The sequence below is a fragment of the Sander lucioperca genome, chromosome 1, assembly GCF_008315115.2.
Source record: "Sander lucioperca isolate FBNREF2018 chromosome 1, SLUC_FBN_1.2, whole genome shotgun sequence".
NCBI lineage: Eukaryota > Metazoa > Chordata > Actinopteri > Perciformes > Percidae > Sander > Sander lucioperca.
This window is the reverse complement of record NC_050173.1, coordinates 50,845,059-50,862,700: the sequence shown is the minus strand read 5'-3', so window position 1 is coordinate 50,862,700 and position 17,642 is coordinate 50,845,059. Positions and strand designations below refer to the sequence as shown.

Sequence of the window (17,642 nt, the reverse complement as noted above, 5' to 3'; positions counted from 1 at the left end):
TACACGATGCTCAAACGCACAGGCGACATCATGAGACTGAAATACTGCAGTTTTTAATCAGCATGGCACTCTGCTGGTTGACTTCCAGGAACATTACACATACTATCTCATTGTTGGCCTGCCCTCATACACTCCGCATATAAACAGGGCAGATGAAAGTAATTATCTGTGAGTTGTGGCCTACTCTCATATCAGATGGTTAATTAATCCATTTGCTTTTAGCCCTGCAACATCCAGAGCTGGTGGTCTTTCAACTGGCAGGGAGGCGGAGACCTTGTAAAACTGCTTTTAACTAAACAACATCACTTTCTCCAGTGCTTTCAGAGGTTGTTTACAACATGCCGGCTCAGAGCAGCTAGGACCATGAAATACTGTGTATAGTCAATAAACATTTAGCAGGATTATAAAGCAAGTATAAGGGTTTTTCCTCTGACATATGCCTTCTCTACTGGCAGATATGTTTGTTGTCACGCTAGTATCATGGATCTATGGATCGGTCAGCCCACTACTTTGATACCTCGACAAGTGTTGGATGGATTGCCGTGAAAAATTGTACAGAGATTCATGGTTCCCTGAGGTTAAATCCTAATGACTTGGTGATCCCCTGATGAGATGATTTTAATGTGGTGTCATCAGGTTAAAACTTTCACTGATCCAGAGAAATATCTCAATATCTACTAGATGGAATGACACATTTTGTAAAGAAGTTCATGGTTTCCAGATGATGTATCCTAATAACGTTGAGCTGGGCAATTTATCGATATTATATCGCCATCGTGATATGAGACGAGATATCATCTTAGATTTTGGATATAGTAATATGGCATAAGTGTTGTCTTTTCCTGGTTTTAAAGGCTGCATTACAGTACAATTATGTCATTTTCTGAACTTACCAGACTGTTTTCGCAGTTCTATTATTTGCCTTTATATTATATATAGATTATGCACCGTTTACCCATGTTAACAAACAATTTAGTCTTGATGTAAGTAATCAACTCAGTAATTTTCATGGTGCTATCTAAAGGTTAAAATGTTTACCCTATTCATGTGAGAAAAAGAATGAATAGGCATATGAATAGGCTATATTTTTTTTTACTTTTTTCGAAACTTTCCCCTAATGGGATTCTTCAGTGCTTTTTTTTCCTTCCTCAGGACATATTGAGGATACAAAATCAGTTGAGTTTGCTTCTGTTGCAATTTGTTCAAGGTTGACCCCCATTTTGGCTTAAAATGACTGGACTATTACCCACTTAGTCATTATATCCACATTACTGATGATTATTTATCAAAAATTGAGTCTAAATATTTTCTAAAAACACCAATAGTCAACCCTAAAATATCACCGCAATATCGTTAGTGAGGTATTTGGTCAAAAATATTGTGATATTTGATTTTCTGTTTAATTGATTTGACTTTTCAACTAGCTCCATCATGAGGTTTTGAGTGAAATGTCTCCACACCTATTGGGATTTATTGATGAAATGTTGTACAATCATTCATGGTCCTCTCAGGATGAATTGTAATAACTTTGACGACCCATTAACTTTTCATCTAGCGCCACACGTCAGGTCAAAACTTCAATATATAATCTCTTTTGGTTCATGGCCATCATCCTCAGCTGTGCTTTGTGTTTAGTGCCAATTAGAAAATGTTTGCATGCTAACACGCTAGACTAAGACGGTGAAAATGGTAAACATAATTGCTTAACATCATCATTGTGAGCATGTTAGCATTTAGCTTAAAGGTCCAATGTGTGGAAATTTCTCCCATCTAGCGTTGAGATCATATATCACAATCAACTCTCTCGCCACACAGTTCAAAGTACGTATTACAGCTACGGTAGCCTTCACGCTTCAAAAAGCCGTTCTCTTGCTCTTTTCAACATTCTTTATCTTTTTCTGGGCGAAGAAGAAGACTCCTGTTCCTGAAATTTGGATTTTGAATACGTGTGGTCCTCCATGTTTCCTTCTTCAAACTTTCCGGGGCGGGGAAGATCCGATACCCATTAGCAGCATTAGCAGCACCTGTGAGTTTATCAAGTGACAGCGAAAACGTGAAAGGCAGAGCAGTATATCCTGTATGTCCCTTACCTGCTAACGTATTTCAAGATGGAGCATGAATATGGAGCGTCTACCCCAGTTCATGCAAATGCAAATGTAAAATTTCAAGCCAATAGGAATACTTGGAATTGATGGTGGGGGTAAATATTCATGAAAAAGGACAAGTTTGTGAACGGGCAACACAGATTTTGATAATGAACAACTAAACACGTTACACACTGGACCTTTAAAGCACCGCCTTGCCTAAGTATCGCCTCACTGAACCACTAGCATGACTGTAGCCTCTTAGTCTCGTTGTTACTTACTGAACAATACATTTGTTTCAAACATGTTTGCAAATGTCCAAAATGGATATACAAATGGTTAGACAAAACAACAGCTTACATTATAATGGAAAATGATACATAAACACCATAAATTGAAACCTCAAAAGTTACCATAAAGTTGAGTGAGCTCTCTCAGAAAACTTTTATATTGTAAACTTCACAATGGTAGTTTTTATTACAGGACTATTGTTTTATATTGCATCATGTGAAGTGTTCCTGTTATATTGTGTACACCAGCATAGTGATGATTTGTAGTGTAAATATTTGTGTATTCTGATTTCTGCACAAATGGCTACGAGTCATAAAGAGTTTTACTGCACATGAAATATGCAATCAAGCTCAGTCAGTTTTTTTGTCAGATGTTAATCCAGCACATTGATGTCGAGATCTAAAGGAAAATGGAGTTCAAGCAGAAATGTGCTTGACTCTGCTGTACGGTCATCAGAAACGGGATTAAAAGCTCCCATGTGGATAGTCAATCTGTATAAATATCAGGCGTTTATGTAAACAGAATCCAACCCCCATAAATGTTCACATGTATGCCGCGTCATCAGCACAACATGGGAGCCAATGAGAAAAGAGTATTATGTTACTGGTAGTCTCGCATACTCCACACATAATCCAAAAAAAAATGCTTTGGGTTGTTTGCATTTCTTTAAACCAATCACAATTGTCTTGGGCGGCGCTAAGTTCCAGACGCAGCGACGGTGGCTCTGCAGAATAGTCTCGGGATTCGGGAAGGAAGTTGGTTTGAACCATAGACTGTAAATTAGTGGACAGAGCATGTGTGATGTCACCCGTTGGTTTGTGGAAATCTGCTATCCGTCGTCGAGTTTACCGTTACGGGCGCAGCCATCCTAGTTGCGGATGAGACGAGAGGGAGGAGTGAGGGAGGAGCCCTTACACTCTACGTTACTTTACACACTTTCACCGGCAATCACATCATAGCCACGCCCTAAAACACCCCCTGCTTTATCGCAGATTTTAAAATCAACTAGACCATAGTTAAAAAAATTAACATCATTCTGTGTTGCAGAAGACTTAAAACTAGCGATTGAGACCATAAACTCATTATGAAAATGTTTTCTGAGGTAATAAATCAAGTGAGAAGTGGGTCACTTTCTCATAGACTTCTACAGAAACCGATTTCCTTTTGCACGTGTCGCCCCCTGCTGGAATTCAGATAGAATGCAGGTTTAAGGCACTTCCGCATTTGCAGCACTTCACCGAACTGGATGAGTTGTCCATTAATATTAACATCTATGTTTTGAACATTTGAACCCTGCAAAAGAAAACGCCACATACAATATTAAATGAAGTTAACTGTTGACACAATACAGTAACGTGAGCTATGTAAATTAGCTGGATACATGGTTAAATGTAATTTGCTCTTACCAGTGTATCACCGTGTGTATTTTGTCCGTAGCAATCCTCCCATATCGGTCCCAAAACGTCCCAGTTAGAGCGTAAATGTAAATGCCATAAACATCTTCTTTGTAAATCTTTACAATCATTTCCCGACTGAACCAAGCAGGCCTGGCCTGACAAGCCAGACCCACATCAAGATGTTGGGTCTGGGAACTCACCATTGGCAGGACTCAATCCGAGGGGCGGGATAAACGGTTGTCGTTCAAATTCCCTCTGCACTCATAGCCAACCAGAGCAACGCTAGTTGATAGATTAAACCTTTGCCGTATCCTGTCCCCTGCCTACCGACTCTATACACGATGTGATTGGCCTGACCAGAATTTGGTTTTTCCAGCTCGTAAGCCAACGGAGAGTTGCTAGACTGACCCTGGCTGCAAATTACATTTGCTGCCGCTAGGGTGCGTCTAGATTTCTAGGCTAAAGCAGGCCTGCCTTGTTGCACAAAATCATGCGAAATGTAGCTCGCTAGCTCAAAGTTTGTTGTTGTTTCCCGAAGGAAAACAGAGTTTGAGAACGGCAACACACAGAGAGCGGAAGGTGAGGAGCACGCGCAGGATGTCAGGCAATTATCCTGGAAATATTCTTCGGTTGATCCAGACTAAGTTACTGAGAGCATCTGATCACAGAGAGAGAGAGAGAGAGAGAGAGAGAGAGAGAGAGAGAGAGTTTGCCTGTGTCCATGTTTCTAAGGGATTGTCTGAATGTGTTACACAATGAGCTCAGTCATTTCACCAAACTGCATTTTCTTGCAAAATCTCATCAAAAGCCTATCAGGAACCTGATCCACATGGTAAACAGTCTGCACTGCAGCAGCTCTGCTTGTAATCACATGTGTACAAATGACTGTCCCTGTCAGAGCAGGAAGTTTTGAAAGGCTTATTACATTAGCGTGTGTATGTGTACATTTCCTGTGTTTTTAAGATTAAAGGATGATTCCCGTTTATTACAATAAACATTCACAACAACACTGGGTTTTAATTTGTGTAGTTTTGGCCACCATTCCCATTGGTATTACAAAAACATCATACTCAACAAATGAACTGCTGAGGCATGGGAATGTTGCAACATTGCTAAAAAGAAGTCAGAAGGGTAAAATGATTACCCAAACTGTACGTTGTAACATGCAACCAACCAGCGTACTTAACATACTTGCCAAAGTTGTGTTCACATGCAGTTTTCCTGTGCATTGAGGGATTATTATACAACACCTTATGCTAACTTTTTGTAAATAAAGTGGTTTGAATAAACTATCATAACAATATAAGTGTAGTTGGAGTTGTTCTGTAAAGAGTATTAAAGACTAAACTATAAATATATTACCCGCATTTTTGTACAGTAAACTGAAATCGTTGTTTGGTCTATAAAATGTCAGAAAATGGGGAAAAATGTGGATCAGTGTTTCCCAAAAGCCCAAGATGACGTCCTCAAATGTCTTATTATGTCTACAACTCAAAGATATTCAGCTTACTGTCACAGAGGAGAGAAGCAGCTACAACATTTTCACATTTAAAGAAGCTGGAATCAGAGAATTTCTACTTACTAAAACCTATTCATCGATTATCACAACAGTTAGATAGATAGATAGACAGATACATAGATAGATAGATAGATAGCTAGACAGACAGACAGACAGACAGACAGACAGACAGACAGACAGACAGATAGATAGATAGATAGATAGATAGATAGATAGATAGATAGATACTTTATTCATCCCGAAGGAAATTTTAGGATCCAGTAGCTTAGACAACCTTAACACAACAAACACATATACATACATATATCACACATACATAAGAATAAAAATAAAAATCACACACAGAAATGCAATGACTATGATAAGGTCCTATGGTAGACTGTGTGCAATGGTGATAGTGCAAAAGTGCAGGGATTGAACAGTGCAGTAGAGTATTATTAAATATTAACTATGACTATGAAATATTAACATAATAACATATTAACTGACTGACTGAATCAGAATAAGAACAATATATAACAGGGAATAAGTTATAAGATGTAGATGTTATGACCACAGTCCAGATTGTATAGGAGGGCTGATATAGCCTATAAGACAGTTGTACAGCAGACAGAGTGATATAATGGTAGGGGCTGAGAGAGACAGGCTCATGCTGAAAAGTCCATTTCTCCCCTCCCCCTTTGTGTGGTATTGAAGAGCTGGATGGCCCTGGGGACAAAGGAGCTCCTTAACCTGTCTGTTGAGCATGACAGTGACAGAAGTCTGCCACTGAACATGCTCCTCTGTTGGATGAACGTGCTGTGTAGTGGGTGGCGGTCATTGTCCATGATCTCCAGCATCCTACTCAGTTGGTGATTAATTGAATAGTTGACAACTAATCGATTAATTGATTAATCTTTTGCAGCTCTAACTGGAATCATCTTTTAAACCTGCATAAAGCATTTAGAGTGAGATCTAGGATGAATCCCGTGCGGGATTTTGAAGAGGGTATGGGGTAAGTAAACACCTCATACTCTGTTCAAGTATCGCTCCTCTCGCTTACAGCAGGACGAAGCGCTCATGAGGTCATACAGCAAGAGTAATTGAAGAAAATGACGGCTTCTCAAACCAAACCACAACCCTCTGTATTTTTCTTGAGGGTCTCTGGTTGTCAGAGGGTGGGGGGAGTGGAGGAAGGTCCACAGTTGCTCTTTGGATCTCTCAGGTTGTTTAAACACGAGAGAAGGATTGTAATCCATTGTGACAGGCCTGCAGCACTCAGGAGCTCAAACACTAACACACACACACACACACACACACACACACACACACACAAATACACTTTACAGCAGGAAGCTGGTGTGTGTGTGTGTGTGTGTGTGTGTGTGGGGGGGGGTTGTAGGTGGTCAGCAGTGTTGACAGCCAGCTACAAGCGCAACCCCGAGGGACCAGGAAATACAGACAGATCTGTGGGCTGATACATCTACCTACAGAGGCATACTTTGAGCCTAACATCTCTGCACTCAGCCATCCCACTCCAAAAGGTGGTTTCCATGGCGACTGCAGTGACCCAAAAAAGGGGGCTTCGGCCTTGACGACAGCTTGGGCTTACTGTGGATGGAGGACATAATTCCTATCCGTCACAACAACCCCCCCCATCTCCTCGTCTGATTCCTATTTTGGTGCATTTGTGTCCAATGAGAGGTTGTTTTTGTCTTTTTGAGCAGTGCAGATGAGACACAAAATAACAACTATATAACATTGGTTTAGACATGTTTCGGTCAATAGCATTTTATTGTGTTTAAAAAGAGCAACGCATTGACAAAACGGGCTGCACAATATGTCGTTCTGTTATCGTCATCACGATATCCGCGATATACACATCGCAAAAGATGGCGAAATATCGCAGAAGACACTCACAGAGTATTAGCAGACAACAGCACTTTAAAATGTAACTATCATTCTTTTTTTTCCCCAAGGATGCCTTTTGTGTTTTGTTCAATTGTTCAATAAAAGAATGTTAAAGGGATTTCGTTTACTTTTTTTTTAATTCAACAAGCATGTTGTTGTATTTTAGCAGAATACTGAAAAGCAGCAGATGGAACGGAGTACACTTTAAAATCTGTAATATTCAACAACGTTGTTGCATATTTTCCTCATATCTTGCAGCCCTTATTGAACTTATATCTGTCAAAATTCTTATTGTCAGTTAATGGTTAAACGGTTAATCATTGACACCCCTACCTGGGTCAGGACAGCCTGGTCAAGTAACAAAGCACTGTGTCTATTAGTTTTTCTTATTTGTGACAAGTGTTTAAAACTAGCTTTGTCTTCTCTGCAATGATTCTCACACTTTATCATTCCTTATGGTCTTATATTCTGTTCCAGGGTGGAAAGAAGGGGAAGAAGGCAGCAGGGGAGAAAGGGAAAGGAGGGAAGGGAGCAGGTCGGATAAATGGCCACCACCAGGAGAATGGCATGGAAAACGTGATGCTGTTTGAGTGCAGTGCAATGCAGGTATGAATTGCAAGCTGTTTGAGACTGTCGCACTGTAAAAATCTGTTTCTCAGTAACATGAAAAAACTAATGTTCTGCATTCTTAAAGGTCCCATGGCATGAACATTTCACTTTATGAGGTTTTTTAACATTAATATGAGTTCCCCCAGCCTGTCTATGGTCCCCCAGTGGCTAGAAATGGTGATAGGTGTAAACCGAGCCCTGGGTATCCTGCTCTGCCTTTGAGAAAATGAAAGCTCAGATGGGCTGATCTGGAATCTTCCCCTTATGACCTCATAAGGGGAAAGGTTACCTCCCCTTTCTCTGCTTTGCCCGCCCAGAGAATTTGGCCCACCCATGAGAAGAGAAAGAGACATCATGGCTTGAAAACCAAGGGGGTAAGCGTCTGTCAACAACCCGTAGCTCCTATAGCGCCATTTTGATGCTAACAAGCACTTACCCGCCGTTAACATTCCATTGACTGCCATTCATTTTGTAATTCTGCACTAAGGCTGAATTTCGGGAAAGAGACTTCAGATACAGTATTAGGGGACCACTAAGGTCTATATAAAAGAGACTTCAGATACAGTATTAGGGGACCACTAAGGCCTATATAAAAGAGACTTCAGATACAGTATTAGGGGACCACTAAGGTCTATATAAAAGAAACTTCAGATACAGTATTAGGGGACCACTAAGGTCTATATAAAAGAGACTTCAGATACAGTATTAGGGGACCACTAAGGTCTATATAAAAGAGACTTCAGATACAGTATTAGGGGACCACTAAGGCCTATATAAAAGAGACTTCAGATACAGTATTAGGGGACCACTAAGGTCTATATAAAAGATACTTCAGATACAGTATTAGGGGACCACTAAGGTCTATATAAAAGAGACTTCAGATACAGTAATAGAGGACCACTAAGGCCTATATAAAAGCATCCAAAAAGCAGCATGTCATAAGACCTTTATTGATTTCTGATTTTAAAATTTGTCCATCCATCTTTTTCTACAGTCTGTCATTGATGACTGGATTGAGTCTTACAAACATGACAGGGATGTTGCGCTACTAGATCTCGTCAATTTCAATTCAACATTTGAATCTGTGTGTCATACAGACATATTTTGGTACTATCTTCTCCCTGAGTTGGTCTACTTCACGTTGTGTCAAATTATTTTCTGTCTAACTCCTCTGTGTATATCAGGTGTCGTCAGTGGAGAAATGTTTCGCGGCATGCAGAACTCTGAGATCATCCGACGAATGACAGAGGAATTTGATGAGGTAACTTCACTTTATCATTACCATAAATCTGTGTGTACCATAAAAAAAGTGTCATTTCAGATTAAATATCAAATTATTTTATTTGCCAAGAACAAAAGAACTTGCTATCTTTTTGCAGGATAGACAACAATTGCAGTCATGTTTTGTCATTGCATTTACTGATGTTCTTACTTCTGTGGCCTTTGTAGGACAGTGGTGACTACACTCTAACCATAGCAGGACCCCAGTGGAAACACCGATTGTCAGCGGAGGTCCTCTCTAATATCTGCATTGCAACACAAGGCATCTTCATTTCACACCTTCACTTGTTCTGTTCAGACCTGTAGCAGCTTGGAAATCAATGTCCAATTGTGAACCAAGAGGTAGAACTAATAGTTAGGTAAACCCTTTGGCCTCCACACAGGGAAAGGGCAACGTGTGTGCACAAAGAAAGAAAGTGTTCAAACTTACCGTAAAAAAGACACACAAGTTTTAACACAAGAACTCACTATGACAAGTGGTGCATGCACACAGCTGACCTGGTTGATGTGTTTGAGTTTGTCTATGATCTGGCTGATGATCGGCTCAGGGGGCTTGTTGCTTCGGGACTCGGAGCCGGGATGCGGTCGCTTCAGGCCCGGCCCAGGAAACCTGACAGGACAGGAAAGAAAGAAAATGGACTCAAGCTATTATGTTTCTGATTGTTTAGAGGAGTTTTACTGAATTGAGAAACCTCAATGTAAGCTTCATGAGTGTAAGCTATAATGAACTGACTGTTGCTCCATCACTCCAAACAAGGCGCTTATCCCCATCTAGTGTTGATGAGATGAATGACAGCTCTTGTGTGTGTGTTTTTTTTTTTTAGCTTAGGGGCCGAGCTGCAGAACTGGAAAGTTAATTTGTAACTCAACCCTGTCCAAAAGACTGACTTTTTCCCTTGCTGAAGACACCTATAAAGTTAAACAGGGGATAACATTGTTTTATGTTTCAAGATATATTGTTATATTTTCAATAAAAGCTGTGGAGTCTGCATACTTCTTAGAAAGAAAGTATTTATGTTCAAAGTGCTGAGTTAAATGTTTTCAACTTTTGAGTTTTGCCAGGAGGTAAAAACATCCTCAAAGGAGTTTAACTGCATGTTACACAAAGTCTGGCTGATAATTAATTGCACGGACATTAAAGTGGTCAATTAGTTGCTTTTAATCATATCTGATGTTAATGAGAGGACATTAGCACAGATGTACTTTTGTCCTGCTTTAGCAGCGAGGGTATATTTAGTCCCGAGCAGCCTACAGGCAGGTGCTTACATGTCTCTCTGTGCAACTTAGGAAACACGACTCTGTTGACACCTGCGCATGTTATCAAGAGGAGGAGTTGGTGAGTCTGAAACAATCCTGCAGGTGTTTCTTTGCTCTTGGCAGTGCCAGGAATTAACCCCTTCCCACCACATCCCAGCTCTGAGGAGGAGGCTAACCAATGAGACAAGCGTGTTTAGATGAGCGTGAGTCAACATGTCTTCCCCCCCCCAGGCGCCACAAAGGGATACGAGTGGTGCTGAGGGCACAGGTCACATCTCAGTGTAAATGCCACCTGCTATATATTGCTGCAAATGTCGGAAGGATGAAGGACAAGTGGGCCAACGTGGGAGAAAAAAGATTTTCAGAGAGAAGTAATGAAGAAAAAGGTCTTGAAAAAAAACCCTGTGAGTGAGTTCAGGAAGCATGAGGTCATACTCTGTTCTTATCTCTGTGACACTGCCCTGAGCACCCCCCCACCCCCCAACACACACACACCCTTCACCTGCCATCTTCATTCATCAGTCTTTCGCTCTCCCCTAAGCTAGACTTTTCATTAAATTCAAATTACATTTTCCCCAGTTATTTATTAGCCATGATCTCACCCCCTCTCTGCTGCTAATTATCACATTAATAATGGAGGGAGATGTGTGATCCATTAAGGAGAGAAAAAAAGGAAATATGGGTCAAGGAAGAAGGATTTAGAGAGGGAGATTTTGAGTGACGATAAGGAGCCCAGGCAGGTTAGTGTTTCACACGATAGATGCCAGTCATCTCATTTTACCGAGACATAATGTAGCGTGTGTCACCGTTAAATTGTTAAATTCTTTTCACTGATAGTCTCAGCTGTCAGCTCTCAGTGTGTTATCTGATCGTTTGTGTGTTATTGTTCGCAGCTAGCAGAGCTGATCATGGTCAGTTAACTCCAGTGATAACCTAATCCAATCTAACACCATGCTATTAGGTCCAGTCTGAAATGAGATGTCTGTCACATCAGAGCACACAGCAGAGGGAGGTGTTAAAGGAATATATATGATGAAGTCTGACGCTTTTCACACCACCTGATCACACTTCCAGTGCCAAAGACACAGACGTGGTCAAAGGTCAGGGTGTGCGGGGTGTAAACGGTGTGGCTTTTACTGTTAATACACTGTACTTCTTCAGGCTGAACATGATCTTCAGCAAAACAAAAGTCTAATTTAGATGATATCGTAAAAATAGCTGTAAGGGGCTGTATGAACATTATTTGGCTGGTGGCATCTTCCAATTTGTAAAAGAAAAAGCAAAGCCCTCGTCAGGGGTATTAATGTTTTCTTTCAACCCTCGTCTTGACTAATGGCGTTTTTTCCATCACATGGTGCCTGCTCGACTCGCCTCGACTCTACTCGCCTTTTTTGGTTTTCTATAATGAAAAAAAGTCCCTGGTATCTGCCAACAGGTACTTTATTTAGTATCACCTCCGTTGAGGTTCCAAGCGAGCTGAGGCGATAGCTAGCCTGGATGCCAGCCAAACTTAGCCCCACCCACAACATTTGAGGTCGGGAAGTTCGGTCTGGACTTGATCCGTTGTGGAGCAACTATGCTCGAACCAGAGCAGTTTGGACCAATCAAATTGTCAGGGCGGGCTTTATACGATGATAGACAGATGATCAACAGTAACGTAATCAACCACTTCACCAAAGAGCGCTTGGGTTGAATTCATTTACAACAAAGATGGCTGCCGCTGGAGAATTAAGATGTGTAGATTCCGCCATCGCGTCTGTTACAGAAGATATCGACAGCGCATTCATTTTAAAAGAGGAACAGAGAACCGCGATCAAGGCATTTGTCGATTTGTACGGGTACAGCTGGCCTCGATGGCTCAACATACGTCACATACGTCACATACTTGCTCTGATTGGTTGTAGGTCTATCCAATTGAGTGCAGAGGCATTTTCTTTCTTGGTTCGGTTGAAACACGCCCCATAATCACAGCCCAGTGGAGCAGTATCAGACTCATATTCTGACTAGAATATAAGTATGACCACGTCAGGCTAGGCGATACCAAAAGGTGACGTGAAAACCTGCAGACTACTGATTGGTCAGAGAGAATGGTCACTAATCACTGCGTCATCATTGCTAGCGACAGACGGGGGTGTCCTGAACAAACCCGCCATTTTTAGATAGTTTAGCCAGCGGCGTTTTTTTTTTTTTTTGCTGCCTCCAGCTTTTGGAATAAAATGTGTCTTCTGGCAACATGCCGAGAATCAAAAACAACACACCTTCGACGTTCTGTGTGTGTGCCGCGTTAGGTCATGGCAGTTTCCTGCGGCGTCGCTATGACGACCAGCAACGCTCACCTCACGCATGAGGCGGTAATCTGCAATGGAAAAGGGAGGACGGGGCACCGCGGCCGAGTCGAGTCGAGTCGAGTCGAGAAGAGCTGGTACTAGCAGTGGGTTAGAAACAAACTACAACACCCACAATAGGTGAAAATAATATAACAGTAAAATGGTACAACTTGTTTAATTGTGTACCAATCTCAATATCAATGGAATTGCTAATGTGTGTCACCAATGTAGACCAGTGAAAGCTGTTTTATTTGTCCATGCCGGTGGCATGGCTCTCTCAGAATACCCGCCTGCCTGTCGGTCACCATTTTGGTCCGGCCTGTAATATCTCAACTATGGGATGGATTGCCATGAAATTTAGTACCCCAGACCCCTGACTTTTCCGGTGGTGGAATGTAGCTAAGATAACATTTACTCAAGTACTGTACTTAAGTACAAATTTGAGGCAATTGTACTTAACTTGAGTATTTTTTATTTGATGCTACTTTATACAGAGGGAATATATAGAGGGAAATATTATACTTTTTACTGCATTACAATTGTCTGAAAGCTTTAGTTACAGATTTTTTTTTATCCCCTTTCTGTCCAGTGAAGACCATGTATCTCCAGATGTGTTGATGTTGAATGTTTGTGATAAACTGGAGGATGAAGTGTTCCTTCATGTGTTAAGAAAATTCTCCTTCTTATAAAGTCTTTAAAAAGCCTCTCGGATCAGCTGGAAAATGCATCGTCCCAAAGCTGAAAACAGGGCTGTTTTTCTGACACTATGAACTTTTTAGAGATACGTGGTTCTCACAGGACAGCAACGCTACAAACATATGATGACCTTATAGAATATGATGCATTGCTGTATATTAAACTACCAAAGAGTGTATAAAGGAGTTACAATGAGCACAACCTCAACATCTACAGCAGTGAAGTGCAACATGCACATCAATGCAGCAGGAATATTCATCCAGAAACATCAGATATAATAGGAAAACACACACAGGGAGCATTTTACTGCACAATCAATACTTACATTTTCATGATAATACTTACATAATTTTACTTAGTTAAGTAAATGAATGCATGGATGTTACTAGTTGTGTAGTATTTTATTTTTACATTGTGGTGAGGATCTGAATACTTCTTCCACCACTTGAATTTTTAGTGAAATGAACAACTAATGGATGGATTTCCATGAAATTGACTAAAGACATTCATGTTCTACTCAAGATGAATTGTGATCACTTTTCCTCTAAAATATAATGTGCCCAATACTTTGGTTTTTGACCAAATATCTGCAAAACTAATGAGATTCCCATCAGCCTCAGCTGTACTTTGTGTTTAGTCCTTATTAGCAACAGTTAGACTGTTGACAAGCTGAACTAAGATAGCTCAAAGTAAAGCTGTTTCCTTGGGGACTACAGCTGAAAAATCTTCAACATTTTTTAAGCCAATGACCCCTTAACTGAAAGACAGACAGAGCAGGGACCCCCTACTACATATATTGTATAAAATTAAGTTGCATATTAAACTGTGCCTAACGCGTAGGGTGGCATACAGCCTTCATAAATACCTTTTTTGCATAGAATACTAAGCTATTCAAATAATAATTGTTGGCATGATTTTATAAATCATGTTTAAATGTTAAACATATGTGGCACAGTGAGTCCTTAGGATGAACTGTATCTGTGGATGACTACCTTACCTATAGGCCAGTAAGCCTATCATCAGTGGGGATTTATATTTGCTAATAAAATGTTGGATTCATGTTAAGACCCCCCTGTTGAAGATCTCTGAACTACAGTACAAGTGAAAATCATCTTTTTGTTGTAACATTTTATGTAACTATGAATAGGAATGATGGAAATTTCTTTTAAGGGTGATAACATTAAATACTACTCTACGTTCAGCCAATGGAAAAATAACAATACCATCCCTGTTTTCACCTTCCCACGCCCTATTCATTTTCATACAGTCCCTGAATTAAATGTTCACAGTTGACATAGCATCTAATCTTTTATCACTTATCACACACGCATGAGTTAGATCCAAAAGAGGAATGGAAATTCAATGTTTTGAGTTGACACGGCACCCTATCTATTATTACAGTTATCAGTGTAACACGCTTTGATGTGGTGAGAAGTGTTGCTCCTCTGATCTTGGCTCCAGGTGGGATGGTAAACATGCCTGATAAAAAGCGCCACATTTAGCTCAAAAGAAAAAAGTAAGTATTGGAGACATTCAGTACCCGACCCCTCCAGCGCTTATGCCCACCCCACCCCCCCACCCAATCTAAATTTATCTGCATGAGACAATATGAGAATGAATGCCATGTTTGGCTCTGGAGACTGTCCTATCTGGGAGGATAATGGAAGATGATCCAGAACAAATCTAGGAGTGAAAATGTATCCTGAGTGAATTTTGCAGGCATATGCCCTCCCAGATGACACATAGAGAATTGCTTGCCTGGAGACATTGTAATCTCTCCATCATTTCCTCTCCTTTCCTGCCTCCCTGCACCTTCCTATCACTCTGTTTGGTCCAGCTTGTAATCGTCCCCTGAGGACAGCTCTGCCCCCATGCCAACCTGATGTCTCCCCTCAGATTGAGACTCTTTTCAGACTCTCTTTCAGCAGTTTGAGAAAGCTCAGAATTTATTCTCAGTCCTCCTTGGGAACAAGCAGTAGTATAGTCTACGTGATAAACAGGTATACGCAGTATACCCACTGAGAAAGCTCCAGGATTTCCATATACCCACTTAAAAATGTGCAATGACATGTAACAACATACTTTCCATTATATTCTTGATATATTTTGAATTGTCATCTGTGTTTTCCTTCACATAGGCTAAATAAAGGGATTCCCACTGTAAATTAGTGCATTAAAGTGTATCAGAATGCAGGAAATTAAGTCTTTGACGCTCAAAATTTCACTGGGGGAGAACACCCAGACTCCATATGTCCATTCTGGTACTTGAATAGATATAGAATTTGCACTGGCAAAGTACTTGCACTGACACTGCACCTTTCTGCATTTTTTCCACACCGCTCCTTTAAACATGCTACAATCTAACTTTACTGTAAGGGCACACTATTAATATCTTCCTTTGTATTTTTGTAGTATATATGTGTGCGTGGATGTCATATGTCTGTGTGCCTATATGTATGTATGTTGTATATAAGCTATTGGACACCTTAATTTCCTTTGGGATAAAAAGAGTATCTCTATCTATCTATCTATCTATCTATATTTATATAGTACAGTATACCCGCTAAAATACATTAGACTACACCACTGGGAACAAGAGGTAAAACATGTCGTCTTGAATTGTGTGCCTCTGCATTGATTAAATTCCACACATAATTTACAAAGCAAAAAAAAGGATGATATCTATAACTATCTAAGCCAAATTGAAATTGGGGCCGGCTGACGGCGCGGGTGGAAAAAGTGGGAAGTTATGATATGTGGAGCCAAAGGACAGGGGTGAAGTGAAATATTGTGCAAACTAAATGAGGTTCTGCAGGGTGCACAGGAGATGTTGGATGAAGGAGGAGAGAACGATCGAAACAGCAATTAACTAAGCGAGAAGAAGGTGACAGCACGCCTGACATTAATAACATCCCATAGAGCCAAAGTCAAGATTTACACTCACACTCAGTGGGAGAGTTGGGGCCCTCGTGTGAAGCTCATCAGCTCTGAGGAAACTTACCCTTCAGCTCACCTACACTCTCCTACTGTAAATGTGCTGCTGGAATGATGGGGATTTAGAAATCAGAGCAAGCAATATATATAGATCTTCAACAGGGGGTCCGGGACCCTTAGGGGGTCCTCAGAGTCAATGCAGGGGGGCCTCCAGATTAAGTTGTTTCAAAAATTGAAAAGTATTAACATGAATCCAACATATTATCAGCAAATATAAATCCCCACTGCTGATAGGCTTACTGGCCTATAGGTAACAGACACAGTTCATCCTAAGGATTCACTGTTCCACATGTATATTTAACATTTAAACATGATTTAAAAATATCAACAATTATTAGGCTATTTGAATAGCTTAGTATTCTATGCACTAAAAAGATATGTATAAAGCCTTAGGGCGCCCACACGTTATTGTAGGCCCACTTTATTATGCAACTTTATTTTATACAATATACTATATGTAGTAGGAGGTCCCTGCTCCGTCTCTCTTTCAGTTAAGGGGTCCTTGTTTTAAAAAACGTTGAAGACCCCTGGTCTAGAAAGGCAATAAGCCTGAGCAGGAGCATCCCACAGGCTGTAGCCTGTGCTAGGGAGTGGGATTGTCTATAGGGTTAGCAGTGTGTTTTATTGCTAATAAATCAATACAGGCGAATGAGACACTGATTTACCTGTCTGTCATCTCCTGCCCATTCCAGCAGAGGGAGTGGTTCGCTGGAGCGGGCTCACGGCTGCACAGCGCCTCCCCAAGACCACTGTAGAAGGAGCTGAAGCCCTTCAAGTCGGATATGAACTCCCTGGGGTAGGCACAGAAAGGAAATGTTCAACATAGAGAGAGACAAAGGATAAAACTTCAGTTAATCTGGATATGACTCTCACACGTCAGCAAGGAGAAGAAAGCAGAAAGATAAATTGTCCTACAGCGAGAGAAGGAGAGACACAAGGGAAGAAACACAAAGAAGAAGAGACAGAAAAAGAGAGGGAATTCAGCTTGATAGCAGTGAAAGCAAGTCGATGAGATCCCCCTCGAGAAAGAGAGTGTAAAAGAGGCAAGAATAAGCAGTGCTTCTATTCCTAATTGACATTAATATGGCCATTATACTGCCAAGGCCAGCAGCCACGCTGGGCATTATCACACTGCTCATTTAAGCCTGTTGTTGCATCAGGGGTGTTGAAAAAACTTGAGAGGAGAAAGCCTGAAATAGGAGGAAACCTGTCCACAGTGTCAGGGATGTTATCAAGACTGTCCTCCCCACAAAAACGCCCACATAAGTCGTTTGTTCAAGCAACAATTATGACTTAA

The 17,642-nt window shown here is 40.8% G+C and overlaps 1 protein-coding gene across 1 annotated transcript in view; it reads right to left on the bottom strand.

Annotated features, from left to right (window-relative positions):
• Positions 1-17,642, bottom strand: part of gpc3 (glypican 3) — a 134,553-nt gene that overhangs the window by 31,525 nt on the left and 85,386 nt on the right. Inside the window, exons 5-6 of the mRNA XM_031280151.2 lie at positions 17,011-17,136; positions 9,570-9,681 (exon numbers count right to left, since the gene is read on the bottom strand). Coding sequence (XP_031136011.2) covers positions 9,570-9,681; positions 17,011-17,136 — 238 coding nt within the window. The remainder of the gene's footprint in view (positions 1-9,569; positions 9,682-17,010; positions 17,137-17,642) is intronic.